Source organism: Archocentrus centrarchus, unplaced genomic scaffold (genome assembly GCF_007364275.1).
Source record: "Archocentrus centrarchus isolate MPI-CPG fArcCen1 unplaced genomic scaffold, fArcCen1 scaffold_24_ctg1, whole genome shotgun sequence".
In the NCBI taxonomy this organism is placed as follows: Eukaryota; Metazoa; Chordata; class Actinopteri; order Cichliformes; family Cichlidae; genus Archocentrus; species Archocentrus centrarchus.
Window position 1 is genome coordinate 1,979,639 of NW_022060254.1, and position 23,220 is coordinate 2,002,858.

At 40.3% G+C, this 23,220-nt stretch overlaps 2 protein-coding genes across 2 annotated transcripts; one reads left to right on the forward strand and one right to left on the reverse strand.

Moving 5' to 3' along the window:
* Positions 1-111: 111 nt before the first annotated feature.
* LOC115775619 (katanin p60 ATPase-containing subunit A1-like) lies at positions 112-7,353 on the forward strand. Its single transcript, XM_030723086.1, has 8 exons — positions 112-360; positions 626-741; positions 1,142-1,247; positions 1,321-1,479; positions 1,822-1,939; positions 2,180-2,314; positions 2,834-2,936; positions 4,143-7,353. Exons 1-8 carry the CDS (start codon positions 112-114, stop codon positions 4,339-4,341), a joined length of 1,185 nt encoding a protein of 394 aa, XP_030578946.1. The 3' UTR covers positions 4,342-7,353.
* LOC115775620 (uncharacterized) lies at positions 5,216-9,442 on the reverse strand. The gene is made up of 6 exons (XM_030723087.1): positions 9,372-9,442; positions 7,857-8,001; positions 7,596-7,778; positions 7,258-7,506; positions 5,875-6,081; positions 5,216-5,323 (listed from the first exon to the last, which is right to left on the reverse strand). Exons 1-6 carry the CDS (start codon positions 9,440-9,442, stop codon positions 5,216-5,218), a joined length of 963 nt encoding a protein of 320 aa, XP_030578947.1.
* Positions 9,443-23,220: the final 13,778 nt, after the last annotated feature.

Consider the following 23,220-nt stretch of genomic DNA (forward strand, 5'->3'; position numbering starts at 1 on the left):
TCCAGCCTCCCCGTGACCCTTAATTGGATAAGCGGAAGAAAATGGATGGATGGGATTAAATGTTGACATTTAATACAACTAAATCAAAAAGAATGTTTTAAACTTCTCAAAATGAACGACTTGCAGTTGATATTAATGCTGAATCTTACCCCTCTTTTCTCCAGCCATTCTCCCTGTCCTGTCACGCATCCTTCCAACCCTTATAAAGACAGCAAACCTCCAAACAATCGCCTGAGTGTGGCTGTGAAGGCTCAGCAGAGGCACCTGCCCCGAGGAGCCAATGACGACAGAAGCAGGCCTTCCAAGGGCAAAGAAGAGAGAGAACCCAAAGAGGCTGCCAGCAAAGCAAAGGATGATGAGGTGAACAGCATGTTGGTGGTTTCAGGTTGCAACACACCAGTGCCTTCTCTATTATAATACCACATAACAAACATTCAGACACAAAGTACTGCTGATCAAACAGAATCACATGCTGTGTACTCACTGCCTAACCTGTCATTCCAGTTTGTTTTTTATTTGTTTTGTCTGGGGGTGCATTCAGGGAACTGGGAAGAATATCTCTCTGTCTCTGTTGTATCCATCTATTTATTTTAATATTTAGTTATTTATTTTGTCTGCCTCTCAGAACAAAGGAGATGTCCAGAAGAAGGAAGCAAAGAGGTTTGATGGGGCAGGATATGATAAACACCTTGTGGAAGCTCTGCAGAGGGATATTATATCTCCAAATCCAAATATTAAATGGTAGGTGAACTACATGAATGCTGACCATCAAGTTAGCAACAGTCTCCAGCATCCAGCTGTATCGATGATAATAACATGGTGAACAGGTTGGGATTTCTTCCTTTTTGTTCAGAAAAAAGTCAACTTGTTTCCCTGACATCAAAAACTAAACAAACACAAGACATTTAACATTAACATAAGAGGACTAAGGGAAAACTACTTTCCACTGAAGTGGTGCTTACTTCTTACTTCTGCTTTGGCTTCACTTTATAGCCTCAGGTTGCCACACTCTGCACCAAGCAGCAGCCTCGTAAGCACCTTGCTTGCTTAGAATGTGTGACCTGTAGAGGTTAATCCATCTTTCTTGGCATGAGTTTTCTGAGAGTTTTCACATGTAATATCAGTCTAACCTGTGCTATAGGGACGACATTGCAGACTTGGAAGATGCAAAAAAACTCCTCAAAGAAGCAGTTGTGTTGCCGATGTTGATCCCAGCATTTTTGAAAGGAATACAGAGACCCTGGAAGGTAGTGATCCCAGCATTAGTTTGTCATTCCTTCTGTTGCATGTATCTCTTTTTACATGGAAGTTCTTCTTTAGGGTGTACTTATGGTGGGACCTCCAGGCACAGGGAAAACACTTCTGGCTAAAGCGGTCGCCACTGAATGTAGAACCACGTTCTTCAACGTCTCCTCATCGACTCTGACCTCTAAGTACAGAGGAGAGTCTGAGAAGCTGGTTCGTCTTCTTTTTGAAATGGTAAGTTCAGATACATTGGACTGTCAGTGTTTTTGTTTTGTTTATAACTGTTTTTGTCATCATTAGTGGTATTTAATTTGTCAGGAATTAGTTAGTTTTGGAGCCCTCTAGTGGTTGAATTCACCCACTGCACCTTTAGTTCTGAAAGTGAATTGATCTCATTTCATGCAGTTAATTATAAACTGAATAAAACCTGCTCTCACATTCAGTTAAGCAATTTTTGTGAACAAAAAAACTTTGCCATATTCTTGTGTGTTAAACATATAACAGTTTCTCTTAACATTAAAAAAAAAGACCCTCTTGTTTTTCTTGAACTGAGTCATTGCATGTGTCCCTGTACAGGCACGTTTTTATGCTCCCACCACGACCTTCATTGATGAAATTGACTCGATGTGCAGCCGCAGAGGAACTTCAGTGGAGCATGAGGCCAGCAGGAGAGAGCTACTTGTGCAAATGGATGGTACAACATCTCTCCAGATGCTCAAAATCAGTCAAAACTCTGCATGCAAAGATTTATTTGGTCTTAACATTTTCTTTTTCTGTTGAATGACTGACTGAAAAAAGGTTAAAACAAGCTTAATTTGAATTATATGCTGTATTTTCATGTGTGTTAAATGTATTTGCCTCTTGACAAAAACTGTCGTTTTGAGTTGGTTTTGTTTTTTGTTTTTTTCTTTTGTCTGTTGTGGCTTTTGTGCAGGTGTTGGTGGAGCGTCTGAGAACGACAACCCTTCAAAGATGGTGATGGTCCTGGCTGCCACCAGTTTTCCATGGGACATTGACGAGGCTCTGAGGCGGCGCCTGGAGAAGCGGATCTACATTCCTCTTCCTTCAAGTACAACTGTTGCTTTACTGATTCCCACATTGTAGGCAAAGAAACGTGAACATTGCCACAGAGTCCAATCTGACCTGTGTAGTTCTTCAACAGCCAAAAAGCATGTTGTTGAGCATGAAGGAATAAAGAAACTCTTTAGTCTCGCATGTTTTAATAATTCGATAATAAGGGGTCATAACAGATGAACCTACTAGACTCAGTGGCAAACATCATCCACTGAGCCCCCACATTCCTCACATTCCATTGATTTGAAGCACACAGCTGATGGCACATGCAGCTTTTTAAAAACTGCCTTTCTGTTCCACTTAAAGTAGCTTAAACTCACGGCCGAATGCCGCCTGGTCCAATGTCTGCTACAGTCCCAACATAAATGGCCTTAAGAAGCGCTAAATTGCTAACAATGCTGAGTAAATTATGACCTTTTTTCTTCATCTAAATATTCCTGATGAAACTGTTTACTCAAGCAGAAAATATTAAATTTCCTCCTTGCTGTACTTACTGTTGGCTCTTTGTTTGCAGCCAAGGGGCGAGTGGAGCTGGAGCTGGCCAGCGACGTGGACTTGGACAAGATCGCAGAGCAGATGGAGGGTTACTCAGGAGCTGACATCACTAACGTGTGCAGGTCAGTGCATTTTTCAAAATGAAGTTTAAGGAATACACCAAGCTTAACACTGATATTAAATGTTGGCCGTGGCGGTTAAATGAGCTGTAGACTTCATTCTGTTCCTGGCATTTGAGCATGTTTGGAAGCTCACATCAGCCAAATCCGTGATCCATGTGACTGCCCTGCACTATTATGTTGTACTGTTGTATTTGCTGTATGTCATATGCCTTGTACAAATAAGACTATCTCATATACTATATATGTCAGGACTGAGTTAGTTTTGGAGCCCTTGAGTGGCTGCAAATTCACCTAATGCACCTTTAGTTGTGACAGTGAATTTATCAGTCTCATTTCATAATCCTTCCTGAAGCCATCTGGTAAGGTGGACAACTAGCATGAGTTAACTGTAACCTGACTCTCTCAGGGGTTTGTTCATAAGGTTAGCTGAGAAATTGATTTCAAAATAGGTACCAGATCAGCTACAGGAGTGTCGATAAATATCTGAATTTACTAGAGCCCGACCGATAAAGGACTTTTAAAGACTGATACAGATTTTGGGGGAAATTTCTTTCTTGAAACATGAACAAATGTGTGTTTCTCTTCTTGACTACTACTGTTTTAATAAATCTGTCGGGTTCTATAGCTTACCCACTCAGGGCGGTACTTTGCTACATAAGAGAGCTTGCAATTCATCCGTGTTAGCGCTAAAGCTGCTGTTTGCTAACACCGTCCAGATGACAAAGTTCGGTCAGATTTGAGCCCAAACCAGATTCTCCCTCTGAATCCATTACTCTGCTGATGTTTGTCAAAACCCTGTTTGCCCACACTGGCCTCTCTCCTTCCTGACTGCTAGCTAATGTTCATTTGCTGGCTGAAGCAGACAAATTGGACTCTGTTGTGCTGGTAGCTGTTGATTAGTGGACTCAAATCCTAATCTGCTGTTAGCCTGTGCTGCTTGCTTCAAACATTTTCTTCTTGGGTGCTGAAGAGAGATGTTAATCTCCACAATTAGCTGCGACTTTTGGAATGTCAGTCTTTTGAGACTCTTCAGCACATTTAAGACATTCACAAATTTGTTTTGTGCTCTAACCTTCCCACATAAAGGCTTCTTATAGAAAGCCAGTGTGATTTATGTGTGATGTGACTAATTCAGGATTCAGAAATGTGATTAACAGCCTTGAAATCTCTGTGTTTAAATGAAAGTGCTGTTGTTTGATGGCACAGGGATGCATCTCTGATGGACATAAGGCGAAGGATCGAAGGCCTCACACCAGAAGAGATCCTGAACATTTCCCAGGATGAGATGCACATGCCCACCACCATGGAGGACTTTGAGTCTGCTCTGAGGAAAGTGTCCAAATCATTTTCTGCAGCTGACCTGGAGAAGTACCAAAAGTGGATCGAAGAGTTCGGCTCCTGCTAATAAGTTTCAGTGAACAGTTTAGTGTGTGGGTGATCTCATTCAAACAGCAAAGATCTGTGTTGTACTTACACAATAACCCCAGCAAACAGAGCAGAGAGTTCCTCATGCTCACATCCAGCCCTGCACACTGATCTGCATCTGACCTCAAAGTCTTCTACTTTGATGATACATGCAGAACAAAGAGAAGCTGCACTTAATGTAGATAAGAGCAGAGTTTTTATTCAGCTTCTTCTTCTGATTGGCCTCTCTGTGCTTCCTTCCCTTTCACACCCTCAAACAGCTCATGCGCGTTCATGAGCGTGCTCGTGCGTGTGTGGTCGTGCGTGATCTAACAATCGACCCCCACTCAAAGCCTTATACCCGACAGCTTAGCGGCAGGTTACTAATGTGATTTTTAATGAAAGTAGGTTTTAAAATGTACAGCGTACAATGTGGAGTGGTACAATGTTTTTTTTTCAATGTTAAAACATGGGTCGTAGGTCGTGTGATCAGCTGACACTGTGATTTTTGTTGTTGTTCAGATGAATGTGCAAAGGATCATGGGAGTTCTCATTTCGGCATTTATGTGTTTAGTTACAGAGTTATCAGCTATGTTTTGCTGCTCTCATTGATATTATTAGTTTGTTATTATTTTTATAGTTAAACGAACTTAAAACAAAAAGTCTGCATCAATGGAAAAGTCGAAATATATAGAAGGGGTGATGAATTTACTACCAAGTCAAATTCTGTTTGTTACCTTTTACTACCTTTTACCACCCCACGGAAACCCTGAAAACAGAAACCACCCAGGAAACACAGAAGTCAAGCAAAAACACACATTCAAAGTAAGAGCAGAATGCACAACGGTGACACAAAATGTTACCTGTTAAAAAGTTCAACACAAGATTCCGTCCCACAGACGGGCCCAGGCTCCTGCTGGGGTTGTTGTGTCATGTTCAGGAACTTTGGTCTCTTCCAGGTCCAAAGTTGTGACCATGGGAGGCTGAGGATTGGTTTGGCGAAGCTCTGACAAGAGCTTCATTGCTTGTAACATCTTTGCATGCTTTAAAAAGTGATTCTTGGCTTCTGCAGAGAGCTCTGTGTGGTAGCGGTCGATGTGCCGGTCCAAATGTTTCCCGGGTACATAATTGCACGTGGGAATGGAGCAAGGGCAACACCTCACATTTATCCGCCCTTTGCACAAATTGATCAAAATTTTACGCTCCTCACGGTTTTTGATTTTATGGGTGTTTTTCAAATGTTTGCCCAGGTTGCCGACAACTGTGTGACAGACCACACACGAGACTTGGTCTTCAGATGCAGACATGGCCTACACTTTGCACTTTGTGTAGGTTTCCACACCGTGGAGCTCGTCCTGACGCTCTCAATAACTCCCCCGTTGTTTTCCATATTCGTGCAAAAAGAAATCCACAGGACCACTTGTAAACATTTAAAAACGTTTACTTAAACTAAAACACAAATTGGCATGTAGCCTGGAGTAGCCAGGAATCGAGCCGCTGACCTTCCGATCAGTAGGTGACCTGCTCTACCTACTGAGCTACAGCCACCCCCACCCTTTATATGAATACTTTTCAAATTATGATATGAATTTCTATAAACAGTTCCAACCTTTGGACATGCTGGGCATACTGCCCCATCATCAAATAGGCTACAACGACCAGTTAAGCTTCTGCGTCTGGAGAGGTAGTGACCAAACTGGGAAATTGACTCTCCCTCCAGGTCCCTGTACAGCATGTTAACCTACAGTAGAAACAGTAAAAGTGCTTGAAAATGTTTCATTTCTCAGATAAAAAGCTACATTTACAAGCGAAACCCAAGCAAGTGGGCAGCAGAATATTAAAGACCATTTAAAAAATCGTCAACTGTCTTACCAAGATAATAATGCTTTAATGGTTTGGTTAATATGATCAATATGCAACTATGACATTGAGCAGCTGCCATAACTGTTAATATAAGCAACACCACCAAGGAAATAAAGTAAAGGCAATGCTTTACACTTTTGTTCTGTGTGCCAAACTAGTCTCTATATTTGAATATTTTTGAGTAACCAATCAAATTTTAAATCCACAATTAACTGTAAACTTATGTTGAAAACTGCAATATTATTATAGCAGAAATTTTCTGTTTTGTTATATAAACACAAACAACTATAGTGAAACAGGCAGTAACAATATGCATGATTAATTAGTATTACATTATGGAAATCATTTGAGAACGCCTCCGAGAATGATGACCATAAATCCACTCCAGTTAATATGAGAGCATGACTGTGAATTGTGCAGAAAACTAGGACTCTTCAGTCTGAAACATATTTAAATACACAGAAATGTTGTGATTCTTGTTAAGCTGTATGATCAGAATTATGTTCTACTTTGGAATCACAATCTTTTGTCCTCATTTGCTTGATGAACTGCTGACATTACCTGCTCTTGAATGAAGGAAGGAAAATCTCATTTTTGTTACAGAAACAGCAATTTATAACAATCTCTGATATAGCAGAAACAGAATTATTGCTCAAATATCAGGTTGAAATTGTTTAACATTACCTCAGGAAATGTCAGATTGTTTTTCCAACAATTGATGAGCTCTGAAACCAAACTGATTTTCTGATGATTTATTGAAAGTAAGAATATAACCTTTGCAAAGGGATCAATACAGCATGAACAGCCTTTGCACCAGCATTGACCGAAGCACAGAATAACACCCATTCCTATGAAATTACAATTACATACCAAAGAAGTACACAGAGGTTATTTGAGTTCAAAAACAAATTTTCCATTACATTTCCACCCTTTTGATTATTTTTAATCATCTTATAAAATTTGGCCTTGGCCTGAAAGGGGCAAATGAGTTAGGATTGTTTTAAAGTGTAATGTATGAATATCCTGTGCGAAGAAGATAAGATGATGCACTCACTCCATCTGCCAGGGCCGTCCTGATGAGGGTGAAGTTAATTTCCCCCTTTAGGCCCATTTCGTCCCACGCCATCTGGAGGTACCTGTTCACGTTTTTGAAAGGATGCTTGCCCAGAGTGAACAGGACGGAGCGATTTCTGGACCTCATGGTACGCTTTATAGCCAGAAGACGCCTGATCCAGTCAAATTCAGCACGAGTCACAGCCAGGTTCGCCTCCCCGAACCTGACGGTGGTCTTGTGGTCAGCCACCTGTTGCAATGGAGAAGCAAGGGAAATGGTGTCTATTTCACTGCTGTCTGCGGCCACAGGGCAGCCTCTGTGAGTGGCAGTGAACTTACCCTAATGAGGACTCCCTGGTCTGTCAGTTTTTTCTCCGAGGCGACAACCTCGTCCTCCTTCATATTAGTGAAGACGCTGGGCCTGTGGCCGCTCATACAGGCCCAGTACGCGGCCAGGTACCCATACAAGAGGTAGCGGGTGGTTGTTTTTCTGGAGTCAGCCTCCGCCACCCGCCTTCGCACCTGTCACAGAATAGGGTTAATTCAAGAAAGCCACAAGCACAGCAACCAGGAAACACGCAAATCATACAGTAGACTTACCGGATGAAGAACTGGCTGAGCCAACACAGAGGGTTCCTTGTGCAGCCCCGCCGCCACCCTCTTGCACACACCTAAGCTCCGCTGTAGGTCGGCGATCCTCTCAAGCAGACGCTTATTTTCTGTTTTCACGGCCCGCAGCTCTTTGCTTTGTCGGAGAACGAAATGAAGACAGAATAAAACGATTCTTATAACAATACTTTGAAGTCACATTTCTATTCAGTCCAAGAAGTGAGCCGTATTTCCAAGCTGTGATATCAAAATAAAACACAGGGTTTATACAGGAATCCTGGAGTTCAATTTACTACCTTTTACTACCTATTTTTACTACCTCTACAATATTTTTACTACCAGCACGAAATCGAGCAGCAGCCTTTTTTGGGGTAGCGGTGGATTCACAGCACTAAGCCATGTAAGATGATGACCCATCTCTCACCAAAGACAAAACTTTATCCCACTTACCTGAAGGTGCAACTTTGACTTTGTCTTGACTGAGACCTCATACACATTAATGTTCTAAACGCATTTCAAGAAGACTCAGGCAATTTGTTTTTGAAAGAATTAAAACAAAATGCAATGAAATTTAAGTTTCACAAGCCGATAATTTATTTTCCAATAGAATATTTTCCAACAGAATATTGGAATACTGGTTTGCTGCTGAGGTGTGACGGCGATGCTCATAGCTGACCTTGAGGTTGCAGTCGCAGTGCTTTGTGTAGCACCAAAAACCAAAATAGGGATCTGCTCCCCACGCGAATCCGCTGCCGGTGAACGGTGGATGCTCGGTGTGATTTGATCGCCGTCACACCGTTCTGGGTCAAATTTATATTTTTTCTGCACACTTTACAAAACACCTTTTGATCATTTCACATGACCGGCTTAAGCCAGTCTTTGAATGCCGGGTCATCGAGCCAAAGCTGTGAAAACTTACATTTTCCCATGACGAGGCGCAAAATGACTCGCTGTAGTCTCGACACATTAGGCCAGGGGTAGGGAACTCCAGGCCTCGAGAGCCGGTGTCCTGCAGGTTTTAGATGTGTCCCTGATCCAGCACACCTGACTCAAATGATTGAATTACCTCCTCAGTTTGCAGTCAAGTTCTCCAGAGTCCTGCTAATGACTTCTATATGTGATTCAGGTGTGCTGGATCAGGGACACATCTAAAACCTGCAGGACACCGGCTCTCGAGGCCTGGAGTTCCCTACCCCTGCATTACGTGGTTGCAACACTGCGCATGCGCACAGCAGATCAGACAGCGGAACCAATCGAATCAATAAACGTTATATTTTTATATAGAATTTATTGTTAAACGAACTTAAAACAAAAAGTCTGCATCAATGGAAAAGTCGAAATATATTGAAGGGGTGATGAATTTACTACCAAGTCAAATTCTGTTTGTTACCTTTTACCACCCCACGGAAACCCTGAAAACAGAAACCACCCAGGAAACACAGAAGTCAAGCAAAAACACACATTCAAAGTAAGAGCAGAATGCACAACGGTGACACAAAATGTTACCTGTTAAAAAGTTCAACACAAGATTCCGTCCCACAGACGGGCCCAGGCTCCTGCTGGGGTTGTTGTGTCATGTTCAGGAACTTTGGTCTCTTCCAGGTCCAAAGTTGTGACCATGGGAGGCTGAGGATTGGTTTGGCGAAGCTCTGACAAGAGCTTCATTGCTTGTAACATCTTTGCATGCTTTAAAAAGTGATTCTTGGCTTCTGCAGAGAGCTCTGTGTGGTAGCGGTCGATGTGCCGGTCCAAATGTTTCCCGGGTACATAATTGCACGTGGGAATGGAGCAAGGGCAACACCTCACATTTATCCGCCCTTTGCACAAATTGATCAAAATTTTACGCTCCTCACGGTTTTTGATTTTATGGGTGTTTTTCAAATGTTTGCCCAGGTTGCCGACAACTGTGTGACAGACCACACACGAGACTTGGTCTTCAGATGCAGACATGGCCTACACTTTGCACTTTGTGTAGGTTTCCACACCGTGGAGCTCGTCCTGACGCTCTCAATAACTCCCCCGTTGTTTTCCATATTCGTGCAAAAAGAAATCCACAGGACCACTTGTAAACATTTAAAAACGTTTACTTAAACTAAAACACAAAAATGGTGGTACAGAACATTCGCAAAAGTGTTTGTTAATCTTCCATCAATCCAAGGCGTAAAACCAGAGAGTGAGAGAGGTCAAAAACCCGTGTGGCTCCCCTCACTGCACCCGACAGTCTGATGAAACCGACTTTATGGGCCTCAATTAAAGTTACAGCACCAAAAACCCCATCACCTCTTACATGCTCCCATACATTAGAAATACCACAGAAATTACAATTTTATCCCTCTTAAACAAATCAAATGCCCTTTAAGAAATCAACTTATTACAATAACAGACAAATAATCCAACATACCTGTAAATAAGCCTCTTAATCCCTTCTAAATCAATTAACTTATGCTACTGTGAACTTAAACTGGCCTTTTAAACTAAATATCACAGAACTGCATTTAGGCTCCTACACTTTGTGAGGGAGAGAGAGGTCACAAGTTTGCAGTGGTGGCCAAAGTACTGACATTCTGTACTTAAGTAGAAGTACAAGTACTTGTGTTAAAAACTACTCTGGTAAAAGTTGAAGTACTGGTTCAACTTCTGTACTCAAGTAAAAGTAAAAAAGTACAGGCTCTGAAATCTACTCAAAGTAAGAAAGTAAAAGTAGCTCCTTGGAGGACGTTTCTACCTCTTTCTTACATCTTTCTCCATCTGAGTGAAGTTATCGCTCATTCTTTGCTCTCCCTTAAAATACAGCAGCTGTTCTTGTAGCCAGCAGACACACTGTGTGACAAACTTCTAAAGCGCACAGCTTAAAAACAATAGCAGCTACAGACCTGTGCATAAGTGGGATTTTTGAAGGCATAAAACAAAACAAACTTACCGGACAGGGGTCTCCAAACTTGCGGTCCGCGGGCCGCTTCCGGCCCCGCCCACTTCCGGTCCGCGAATTGATGTCAAAAATAACATATAATTTAGCCCTTTAAGTTCCTTTTTTTGACATTTCGCCTTCCCCTCCAATTAAGAGGGTTAAGCGAAATGTCCAAAAAGTAAAGTAACAAAAGGTCGAAAAAATTAAAATTTGGCTAAGCATAACTCGGCAACCCTAGGGCCTATCGGGACCATACTCGCAGTGGTGAACCTCTTCCCAAGCCGCTACGTGCCTGTCAAAGCGCAGGTCTCTAGGTCCTTCCCTTGACTAGTTCCTTTCAGGAGTGAATTAGAGAGATAAGGGGGGGCTCCTTATGATCGCTGGATCATGCCCTTTAAAACGAAGCCCCACACGAGGGGCTGCGTCACCCGTAGCCTGAGCTGGGGGTCTGATTAGTACTCAAGGCCTTCTGTTTCCATTGAAAAGTATTGGAGGTGCCCCTTATGTACCACTTTATGCCCCTTTCCCAAACGACCTTAGGGTCACATTTGGCCTCACAGAGGAGTGTGGGAGTGGGCTAGAGAGGCACGGGTGGGCTTGTTGCGATCGGTGGATCGTGCCCTTTAAAACGGGGCCCTGGACGACTGCCTGCGTTGCCCGTAGCCCGAGCAGGGGGGCTGATTAGCACTCGAGGCCTTCTGGTTTCCATTGCAAAGTATTGTCAAGTGAGTTGAGATCTTGATTGCCCGCTAGCCTAAGCTTGGTGCTGAATGAACAATCATAATTCAAATGTATAAGATTGTTAGAGAATGAATTAAGCGATTTAGAATCAAATATAAGAGTGTGTGTAACACAGAGATAATCTGCATGTAGGTATTAAAGAAGTTGTGAAATCACTGAGCTCAGGGTAAAATGAGGAACTCGAAACTGTTGCCTGTCATGATGATGTGTAAAAGCTAGGTTGTGTCTTAGATTTAAACTATAAAAGGTGATGTGCAACAAGCATCAGACGAGAATTGTAGGAGTTTTCTCCCCGGACAAGAACTGCCCTACGGAGAGGACTGCCCCAACCCTCTGTGGATACTGTTGGAATATTCATAGTATATGCCACTTATATATATCTTACATACATTTACTTCCCTGAGAAGTTTGTCTGGAAAATAACTTAACTGATTAAAAATACAGGAGACTTCGAGGTCACCATGTTGTTGAAATTCTCTGTTTTCCACATTCTGTTTTGTAAATGATGTAATCAAGACTGATATGCTGTGACTATATGAAAGTGTAACTTGAATTAGAAAGTGCCACTACTTCATGCCACCTCACACGAGTATGGTATGCAGTTCTGACCCAGATTAATCTGTTAAACTGTTTGAAAATGGCTTTATTAAATTTAATATTTGGACTTATTCCGTTGTGTATGTTATTCCTGTTCGAGAAACGAACACGCAGAAACATAAAGGCTTAAACAGCAACAGCACACACTCTTCTTATTATTTTAAATTCCTTCAACTGGTGACCCCCGACGTGATCGAACAGGAATGTTTTTGATTTTCAGATGTTTTTATTAGTTTTTTGAGTTTCTTGGGAATAAGGAGTGAATTTGGCCACTGATAGTCGCCGCTTTGAGGTAACGCGTGAAAGTACTGACTTCCAGACTCTATCAGTGACCAGGACGTCCACCTAAAGGTTGGCAGAGACCTTTTCTAAATATCTGCATATTGAATTGTATCAAATTATAATGGTCACTGCTGGTATGACAGGAGGAAGGTGTAATTCGCGCCATTTCACACAGGTGTAAAAGTTTGAACGAAAAGAAAGAAGTTTAAGAGAAAAAAGAGTTGAAAAGAATAAAAGAGTAAAGAAAAATAGGCAAAATGAATAGCAGGTGATGAGTCCGGGTGGGATACTGGCCAACCCACTGAAAATACCTATTCATGGGGTTTTTAGGTTTAGAGGGCCTTTGGTTTTTCTGAAATCTAAAGCAGAACATTTGTCTTCACTCATATCCTTTGGAAAGTTGAACGGCGTAACAGTGACGCGTCTGTCTACGGCTCCTGGTAGAAAAGTTGATAGAATAAACACTTGTGGTCTTTGCGGTTCTTTTCACGAACCTTGATCTCAGAAATCCATAAAAGCAACTAAAACCCTTTAAAAGCCTCAAAAGATAGAGATAAAGAACAAAGAGAATAAAGAAAAAGTAAAAGAATACAGAGAAATGAAAAAAAAGAGTTTTGTAATAAAAATAAAAAATCCTAAAAAAAGAAAAAATATAACTGGTACCTTGTTAACATTGTTTTTGTTCTTGCAGTTTGGACTGACTGACAAAATGACTGACGACACTGGGTGTAGAAAAGGGGCTCCGATTAAAAAGAGGGTGAAGCTTCAAAATAACCGGTGATATAAAATTATTTTAGTGTAAACTAGGGCTGCATAAAACGATTATTTTAATAATCGAGTATTCTATCGATTATTCCAGCGATTAATCAAGTAATCGGATAAGAAATACTTTTTTTTATTAACAGTTTATCTGCATATTTTAACTTCCGTACTGCAGTTTTTCGCCTGTGAACAAACAGCGGTGAATGGAGCAGCTACAAAGTTCTCTTTTCTTCACCTTAACACTTGCTGATCAGGTGCTTGATGAAGGACCTCCAGCTGTTTCACAGATTTAATGATTGTTACTAAAAGAAAAAGCTGCTGTTTTGGACGCTGGAAAAACGTTTCCTTTTTCACTAATTGAGCTCACCGTCACAGCTTCGCCTCTTTGCGCTTGCGCAGTTAAAACCGCTGCCTGCTATGAGTGTTTTGAAAAACTAGTGGCTGCGGGAGCCATGGCGCATGTGTGAGTAATGGTGTAATGCTTTGTATTCACAAGCATTCTCGAAAATACGTTTCTACTGCAGGTCTATATTTAGTCACTAATAAGGGATTAAAGTATAAAAAATATTTTGAAGGAGCCCCTCGGTCCTGGGGGGCGGGCCTTCCGGTACCGAACCATCGCTAGTGCTAATGGCCCGCGCTCGCTAGCAAACCAGTTCTGGTAGCTACAGCTGAAGTAAAGACAAAAATAGCAGCTGAAATTCTCAGCGAGCACAACACACACAGACACACAGAGAGCAGTGGAGGCGTGGAAATGCATGTCAGCGACAGTTGCCACCCGTCCCGTAAAGTACGGAACCCCGCATGTTACGGAGCCGTATTCCACGGAGTCCCGTAACATACGGGGTTCTGTATTTTACGAGACAGGTGGCAACTCTAGTGATGATCCACTCTGTGTTAAATGAAATCCATCGCAGCGACGGAGAGCTTTTTAGAATGTGTGCTTGTGTATACGTGAGTGATTCACACTCCAGTCCAGTAGGTGGCGGTAATGCAGTTCTATGTTGGTTTGCCAGCCCCCAATAAACCCACAAAAAAACGTCAGCACAAATGCTGCTAATGCTAGTGAGGAGCGCCGCTTACACCGAGACAGCTGAGCGCTGCAGAGTTTAAACGAAGCATCGACACAGTAAATTTGTGTCGATAAATTTTTAGAATCGATTTAATCGAGTTAATCGATGAATCGTTGCAGCCCTAGTGTAAACCTCCAAACACAGATATTAAGCTGAAAGCTAAGTTTAAAGGAGAAATCTCTCCATCTTAATCAGGTAAAAGTTGAGCTTTGGGTCAGAAACTTTGACTCACCCACCTGAAGTAAGCAATCCCAAAATTAGGTCACTTGGGAAAGAAAAAATCTACAGCAATAATGAATATTGAATGTGTGCTTGAATGTGTGTCTTTGTGTGTGTAAGGAGGCCGCCATGTGTCTGTCTGTGTGACTGAGTACTGTTGTGTATTTGTATTGTCATGTGTGTTTCAGAGAGAAATGGGAAATAAGGACAAAATATTTTGAGGTGAATTACTTTGCAAAGTTTGGTGTCATTTGTTGTGTAAAAAGGAATCAAGTTTAGAGGAATAGGACAATTTTCCATGGGTCAATATTAGCTGTTTTGTAATGTCATAGCTGTGTGTGTGTGTGTGTGTGTGTGTGTGTGTGTGTGTGTGTGTGTGTGTGTGTGTGTCAGTATGTGTAGGAAAGAGAATGGTGCCAAGGGTTTAGCATTGCTGTGTGTGTGTGTGTGTGTGTGTGTGTGTGTGTGCAGTTTTGTCTCAAGGATGTGTGCGTGTGAATCTAAGTGAGAGACAGAAGTCGTGTGTGTGGATGAGAGTTATAGCCCTGTAAGTTTTTTCTTGTCTTTAATTTGGAATGATATGGTTGTATAAGGGTATGCTGGTCAAAAAGAAAGGTTAGAAAAAAAACAGTGCATGTAAATACTTTGTGAAACAGCCGAATCTGAGACCCAAAACAAAGTGCCAAACTTTGAGCTGCCGCTCTGTTACAAAGCAAAACATAGAGAACTAAAAAACCTATTTATTTGCCTGTGCAGCATAAAATATAAGTTACTGATTTATTCTTTTGTGCATTTATATTTCATTATTTGGTAGATTTGTTTAAAGCTAAGATTTAGAGAAAAGCAGAGAACATTTGAATTTTGAATGTCTGAACAATTTATTACTGAATCAAGCATTAAAGGAAAAAATCCCAGAAGCTAATAATATAAAATCAGTTTGCCCTTTAGATAAATGAGCTAAATTAAGGTAAATTATTGAGACAAACAGAGTTTATCTCTCAAAAGGAGGGAGACAGACCAGCAGAAAGTTCAAGATTTAACTAATGAAAGTCTCTCAGTTTTATTCTAACAGGAAGCCTGAACATCACTGGAGCTACAGGAGATTGATCAACTATCAATAAAGAAACTCTGGTGCACTACAAGGTGTTCAAGCTCATCCTAAGATCTCCTGAACAGACTGACAGCTCCATAAACTCATATAAAAAGGCTCCTGGTTCCACAAGTAGGAGGAGGCCAACCATCTCACAAACAGGTGACCTGAGAGTTCTTGACCCTTGACCTCTGTGTAAAGTCTGAGCCCAGAAAGAGGGTCATCAGCAGGAGATCTCTTTGACGTGGGGAGCGTTAGGCCTTATGCACGCTCAGTCACAGGGTCAGTGAAGAACCAGAGCACATTAGAGGGTCAAAGGTCAAAGAACTCCCAGGCAGAAAGCAATTGATTTCAAGATTTTAATTACAGTTATGCTATATTCAGTAGTATGACTCGACTACTATTATAAGGTCACCCCTACAGGGGCCAGAACTTTGTGGTTTCAAGAGTAAAATTTGTTTAATGCTTCCTCCAACACTAACTGTTGTTCTCTTATAAATTCCCATGAGGCCTCAGGGGGACACGCCCTGATTTCAGTTAGACAACCAAAAGATGACAAACCTGCAGTGAGCTGCATGTAAGGTCAACAATGGTATTGTGAGTATGACCTCTGACCCTAAAAGTATCTACATTTTGACTAAAGACTGTCCATAACATTTTTAATTTTGTTTTTATTTTAGTTTGTTTTGTGGTGAAAATCCCACTGCAGGGGTTTAGATTTAAAAGCATAGAATTACACAAAAAACCCCAAAAAACAAAAAGTTAAAGCCATTTTTATTTCACTGCTGAACTAGTAACAACTGCTGATGTTGTTTTAGGTCAAGGTTATGCATTTTTCCCTTTACAATTTAGTAACTTGAGGTTTATGAAGCCATATTTTGCCTGCCATAATTACACTTTCTTTGGGGGGTACAGACCCTTACAGAATAAATATAATTTTGAGTCCAGTAGAATACTTTGAAATGATTTTGATTGTCGATCTCTCTAAGATATTTTATTTCCCCAGATTTTCATGCCAAAGGAGTCAGAATTGAACAGTAATTTTACAGGTACAGACAAACTTATCCAAGAGCTGTTTAAAACTAGAGAACTTTAAAATGATTATTTTTAGATATTTTGAGATTCATCCCATGTTTTATTTTGTTTTCTTGTGTTCTTTTTGTTCCACTCTAGCTCACATAGAAGGTGTGTCAAATTTTTATTTAGGACATTCATTTGCATTTTGAATTTTCTGATGACTTTGAGACCAAAATGCAAAAGTTAACTTTACAATTGGATGAAAAATGAGACAGCTGACACTGACCTTGTACTCCCAGAGAAAAGAAAAAACACACATGCTTGCAATGAAGGATTGAATCCACTTAGTAATTTAGTAAATTAGTAAACTAGTGGTATATGAAAATTGCAAGCCCATTTTTCTCAGGCTGATAAACAAAATAAAAGATTTATAATAAAAGCCATTGAATAAATACATCCTTAGAATATTTATGGGCATTTTGATGTCCTGTCTTAGTTTGTGCAAATTCAATTATTGACCCACAAGACCTGCAGTTCATGGTATTTTGTTTAATTGACAGGAAAAATTGGAACTTTCTCTTCACTGGACTTTTTCCACAGGTACCTGAGATCATACCTGAGACATTATGGGCCTTTAACAGGAAACTAACCAGGATGACGGCCACATGTGAACAGCTGATGTCTAAAGAGGTGCAGGAATGCATCTCAGAGACGAGTGCTGATTACTGTGGTTTGAACATCCATGGCTTTGGTGAATATGAGCACAGTGTGCTGCATATATAACTATTACCTGTGCACTGATCAGTGATCATTTCTTTATGTTTGCAGTAAGATTTTCATCATGGAACTGGATTTGATCCTGAAGGGATGCAATCCACATTTTTTAATGAATTTGAGGAAAATTATTAGATAGTAACTGTTTCATGTTACTGTTTGTCATGTGGGCCAATTTATATGCAGAATTTACTTTGGACTGATTAAATTTAAATGCTAATCCACTTCACTGAACAACACTGACATATGAAAGACTAATGCTTGTTTTCTTTTTGTTTTTCAGGCCATAGGAAAGTATAGAAAGTAGGTACATCCATTATAACCATGACATTATTAAATCCTGTCTAATTTTTTGCTAAATTCACAATCACAGTAGTATAAGATTAGTTTTGACAAGAATCCTCTGCTGGCTCTTAACATCAGTGCAGTCCTGGCTGACCGACCCAGGTCAGGCTGGTGAAGTCGACCTTAGAAATGTCTGAGGTCAAAAGGGGGATTGTTGGAAATGAGTTTTTATGAAGTTTCATGAGGTTCATGGTATGTTTGTCTTTACTAAATGTACATTTATTTCCCTGAGAAATTGGTCTGGAAAATAACATAACTGATTAAAATACACAAGTACATAATGTATTAGGTCAGATTGTTCCTGCTATGTTGCCACTGTATCAATAACAGAAGCAACGACTCCTGAGTGGAGTGGTCAACGAGACTAAACATGATAAAGGAACCCTTGGAGGGAGAAGCAGCTGTGGAATCCTTTTTCTCTCTTGCACATTTCTTGTTTTGAATAATGATGTAACCAAGACTGATAAGCTGTGACTATATGAAACTGTAAGCTGAATTAGAATGTGCCAGCACTTCATGCCATCTCACACGGGCATGGCATGCAGTCTGATCCAGATTAATCTGTAAGCTGTTTGAAATGGTTTTATTAAATTTAATAATTGGACTCCTTATTCCGCTGTTTGTGTCAATTCCTGTTTAATAAATGAACATGCTGGAACCTGGGGGGATAGGCTGGTTTTTCAGGTTCCTTCAGTCTTTTTTGACTTCTTCAACGCCTTTTCTCTCTTTTTCAGCACCTTCTTTACATTCTGTAATATGTTCTCCTCTTCTTTCAGTATGTTAAAGATTGCCATCAGTTCCATCCTTGCCTCCTGTATTTTCTTTCTCTCCTTCATATGTTCTCTGTGGAGCTCCATCAGCTCCTTTTTCACATCTTTATTTCCAGTTGGGGCCTCTCCCAGTGAACTCATTTTGGGGACTGGAGTGTTTGGAGCGACGCTCACTAATCCTCTCGTGGATTCTCGATTTCACAGAGGCTGTATACAATAAGAATAATAATTTAATAATGATAACTTTATTTGTATTGCAGTTTTGAAACACATTCACAAAGAGCTTCACAGAAAGAAGATAATTGTACATGTCCCACCGTACAAACACACAAACATACGGTCTTAGAAATGTTCATTCACACACACATACTTCCATACTTGGAGAAATTCAGAGCTGATATTTTTTTCTTCTTGAGTTTTCTGGAGCAGACTGTAGCTTTCTGTGCTGAATAAATTTGCTTCCCTAGTGAAATGTTTCTGTTCTGGAAGGGTTACAGGTGAAGACAATCAGGAAACAGGAGGAAAGACAGGAAGTCAAACTAGAACTGGATAAAAGAGAAAAGCAACCTTCAAGGTAACACAAGAACAAACTAAAAGGCAATCAGCCACAAACCAGGACAAATATATGTGTGAATGCTGCAGTAAAAGTACACACAGGTGTGTCATGGTCTGATGGTTTTTGTCTTGTTTTTGTGCTCTGGATTCCTGTTTTGGTGTCATTATAGTCCCAGTAATCTCCAGTTTTAGTTCTTGTGGTATCATTTGAGTTTTTAGTCCTGTTTATTCATTTATTGTTCAAATATTTATGTTTTTGGGTACTTTGGGTAAAGATCAGAAATCTCAGCATGATGAGCTGAGATGCCTGATAAGCAGCAAGTCAGAGATGTACCATATGGCCAAATCAATAACTGTTATAAAATATATATATATGTAAATGGAATCATCTGTTTCTATAAAATAATGCATTTCTGTGTGTGTGCTGCTTCCTAAACAATCTCAAGCAGTTTTTAAGCTCTTCTGCAAATGGGGTTTTGCAGTAATCTCACTAACTAGAAATGAAGAAATGACTCAGGTTCTTGATGGGATCTTTCAGCTTTTAGGAGATTTTAAATTCATTTTTGTGTGATTAGGTTAATGCAACTACAAATGTTTCACTTTTGTCTCTCTTCATCTCTAAAATGTTTCTGGATATTCAGCAATCATGTTGACACTGATTTCTGATTTGCTCACAGAACTGACATAATCAGAGGAACAGCACATATGAGTGGTCAGATGTTTTTCTTTGTGATAACATCAACCACAGCATATACATGTTAATGACTAGTGGACCAAAAGCTGGCCCTTGTGGAACCCCAGAGACTTTTTATTTCTGCAATTCTGTTGCAGATTGAAATAAGCTGAGAAATTAATCTGCTGCCATAGTGACCATGTCAGCAGTCACATATTAGCATTTGACTGAAAGCATCACTGCGCTTATTTATAGCTTTAAAACGCTTTAACAGTTTGAGCTCGTCAGATCAAACCTCTGAAATGAGTTAGTTTGTGTCCTTAAGTGTAACTTAAGTGTAACTGTAACTCTACTTTTCAGTTCTTTCATTGTATTGTATTGTGCATTATCTGCATCTTTGATTGTGTAACTGTCACGATCTATTCCCAAACCAGTTAAAACATGCAGAATTTCATTAATGACATTTCATTATAAGTAAGTTGAGTGTGTTTTAGATTAAATAAGAAATAAAAGCACTCTGTAATTCATTGTTGTGTATTTTATACATTAATGTTGCCACTACCTCCACTGCTTTCATGTGCAGTGTGTGTGTGTGTGTGTGTGTGTAAGAAAAAGAGCAAGATTTTTTAGATTGGTTTTAAGTAATAAAAATGTGATTTCATGATGATGGTGAAGCTTGAGAATCAAAAATAATTACTAATTAATACAACAATGTGAATATTTCTGATGTTCAGAGACAGTGATGGCTGGTTTCTGTGTCTAAGTTCTTGGAGTACCTACAAGTATCTCCGTTGTTTTTGCCTCTATTCAACTTTAAAGGGTTACTGGACATTCAACAATAACGTCTGTTTGGGATTTTGATTTGCTTACAGAACTGAGATAATCCACAAGGAGGTTGTTTCTGACAGTTATTGTGATGAATTTTTCTTACTGTCTTGTTGATGTATTGAAGATGCTCTGGGATGTTTGTGCCTTTTCAGATAACGTCAGTAGAATTAATGACAGACACCAAACAATCGCACAAACCAAACCACAATAGTGTGATTACCACCAGATTGTGACTATAGTGATCGTTCTGGTGACTACAGCTGATGTAAGGAAAAAATAGCAGCTGACATCTCTGCACAACCAGTAAAACCACACAGAACAATGGAGGCGTGGAAAAAACTTGTCAGTGATGATCCACTCGTGTTAAATCATGCCTGAAATTTTCATTTGATCTTCGTTTTTGTTGGGTTTGCTGCCGCTTCTTCCATGTCGTAAATGATCACACACTTTTTAGTCTCTTGACTCCTTTATTCTTAACTTCATCACAGCTCTGGAAATGTGCTCAGTAGCCATGGTTGTAACTGTTCACTCTGCGTACAATTTTCACACTGCCGTAAAATATGAATGATCACAACAAGGTCGTAAAAACAAAGTAAAAGAAAAACACAATAGTTTCTGCAGGAAGTTCCATTCGCCACACAGGATATATCAAAATAAAAGTGCTCACCAAAATAAAACATTAGTGTCTAACAGAAGAATTTGAGAACAGAACTTAACACCCCCCCTTGTTCTCATCATTGTAACCCAGATACTTAATTTCCAAAGAACCACATTTTGAATTTAACAAGTTTTGCTTTGGTTGCAGGTTTTGTCAGTATGTCAGCAGCCATGTTTCCTGTTGGGCAATAAATGACATCTATTTTTCCCTGGCTGAATACTTCATGGATGAAGTGGTACTTTACATCAATGTGTTTAGATCTTTGTCTGCTCACTGGGTTCTTACTCAGTGCAATGGCTCCCTGATTGTCTCCGTAAATCACTGTGCATGTGTACCCTCTTTTATCCATACCATTTAACAGCTGAGTTACAGTAGATACATGCTTTCCTGAGTAGTGCTTGCTAAGCCAATGTATTCAGCTTCACAAGTTGACAAAGCCACTGTTGGTTGTTTCTTTGATTTCCACGAAATGGCTGGACCTTGTTTAGTAAGGCTGAAACAATACCCTGTAGTGCTGCGTCTGTCTTCCATTGAAGATGCCCAATCAGAATCACTGAATGCAATTAAGTTCAAGTCCTCCTCACTTTTCTTGAAACTCAGTTCATAGTCACTTGTCCCTTTCAGATATCTCAGTGCATGTTTAGCAGCCACCAAGTTTTCTGCTTTTGGGTTTGCCAGTGTCTGTGAGAGCCTGCTCACAATCCAACTGATATCTGGTCTGGTGCAAGTCATGGCATAAATAAGGCTGCCTATTATCTCACGGTACTCTTTTGAGTTGACAGCCTCCTCTGTGTCCTCCTGCTCATTTTTAAGGTCATCCAGTTTTTGCTCACATGGTGTAGACCTGGCTTTACACTCAGACATCTTAAATCTTTCAAGCATTTTTAAGATGTATTCTTTCTGACTCATTTTGATTTCTTCTTCCTTTTGTTCAAATTTTATGCCCAGAAAACATGATATTTTTCCCAAATCTTTCATGTTAAACTTGGTCTTCATGGCTCCCTTAAAACTGTCAAGTAGGTCATTATTGCTGGCTGCTATGATTAAATCATCCACCCAAATGAGTACAATAATGATATCATCTTGCGATACACACAGTGGTTCCGACAGGTTTCGCACGAAGTTGTCTTGTTCAAGGTGATCATTTAGAAGCTTGTACCAGTTTCTGTTTTAAACCATGGTGGGATTTCTTTAACTTGTACACTAACTTCTCCCCTGTTTCTGACGTTTCTTCAAATCCTTCTGGTTGCTCCAAGAAAATTTCTTCATCTATTGGAGCATGTAGATATGCTGTCTTAACATCCATTTGATGAATGGTGAGATTGTTTTGTACTGCTACCTGCATCAGCACCCTTACAGATGTAATGTTTGCTGTTGGGGCAAAAGTCTCGTGATAGTCTATACCTTCTGTTTGACTGTAGCCCTTTGCTACGTATCTGGCCTTAAAGATCTGCCCCTTTTCTGTGTTTTCTTTGAGTGCATACATCCACTTTCCTCCTACTGTGTTTTTACCTTCTGGTAGAAGGTTCAGTTCAAAAGTGTCATTTTCTTTAAGTGAGCTGATCTCTTCTCTCATGGCCTGTTCCCATCTGTGTGCATCGGGTGACGTCTTGGCTTCACTGTCAGTTTGGGGGATTCCACACACTGCCTTGTAGCAACAGTCTACAGTGGTTTGAGTTACATCACTATTTTCAAAATCTGGTAGATAGTCCTTCAAGTGTTTTGGAGGCTTCCTTTCTCTTCGTGGGTAATGATGATTCTGATTTTGTTCACTTTTTGCATCTGTACTTTGTCCATCTAGTGCTATAATTTCTATATTTTCCTCATCTTGTAGCTGTTCTGTAACACCTGTGTTCACACTTTCATCATTCTCGCACTGAGATTGGTTTCCTGCATCAGTCTGACTCTGCTGCCATTTTTATCACTGGGGTTTCTTCTGTTATATCCCTGGATTTCTGGGTCACACTCATCTGTCTGTGTCTGTTGTTCAATACTGTTCCTGTTAATGAACCTCACCAGTCTGTGTTTTGACACTTTTTCTGTCTGTGGATTATAGACCAGAT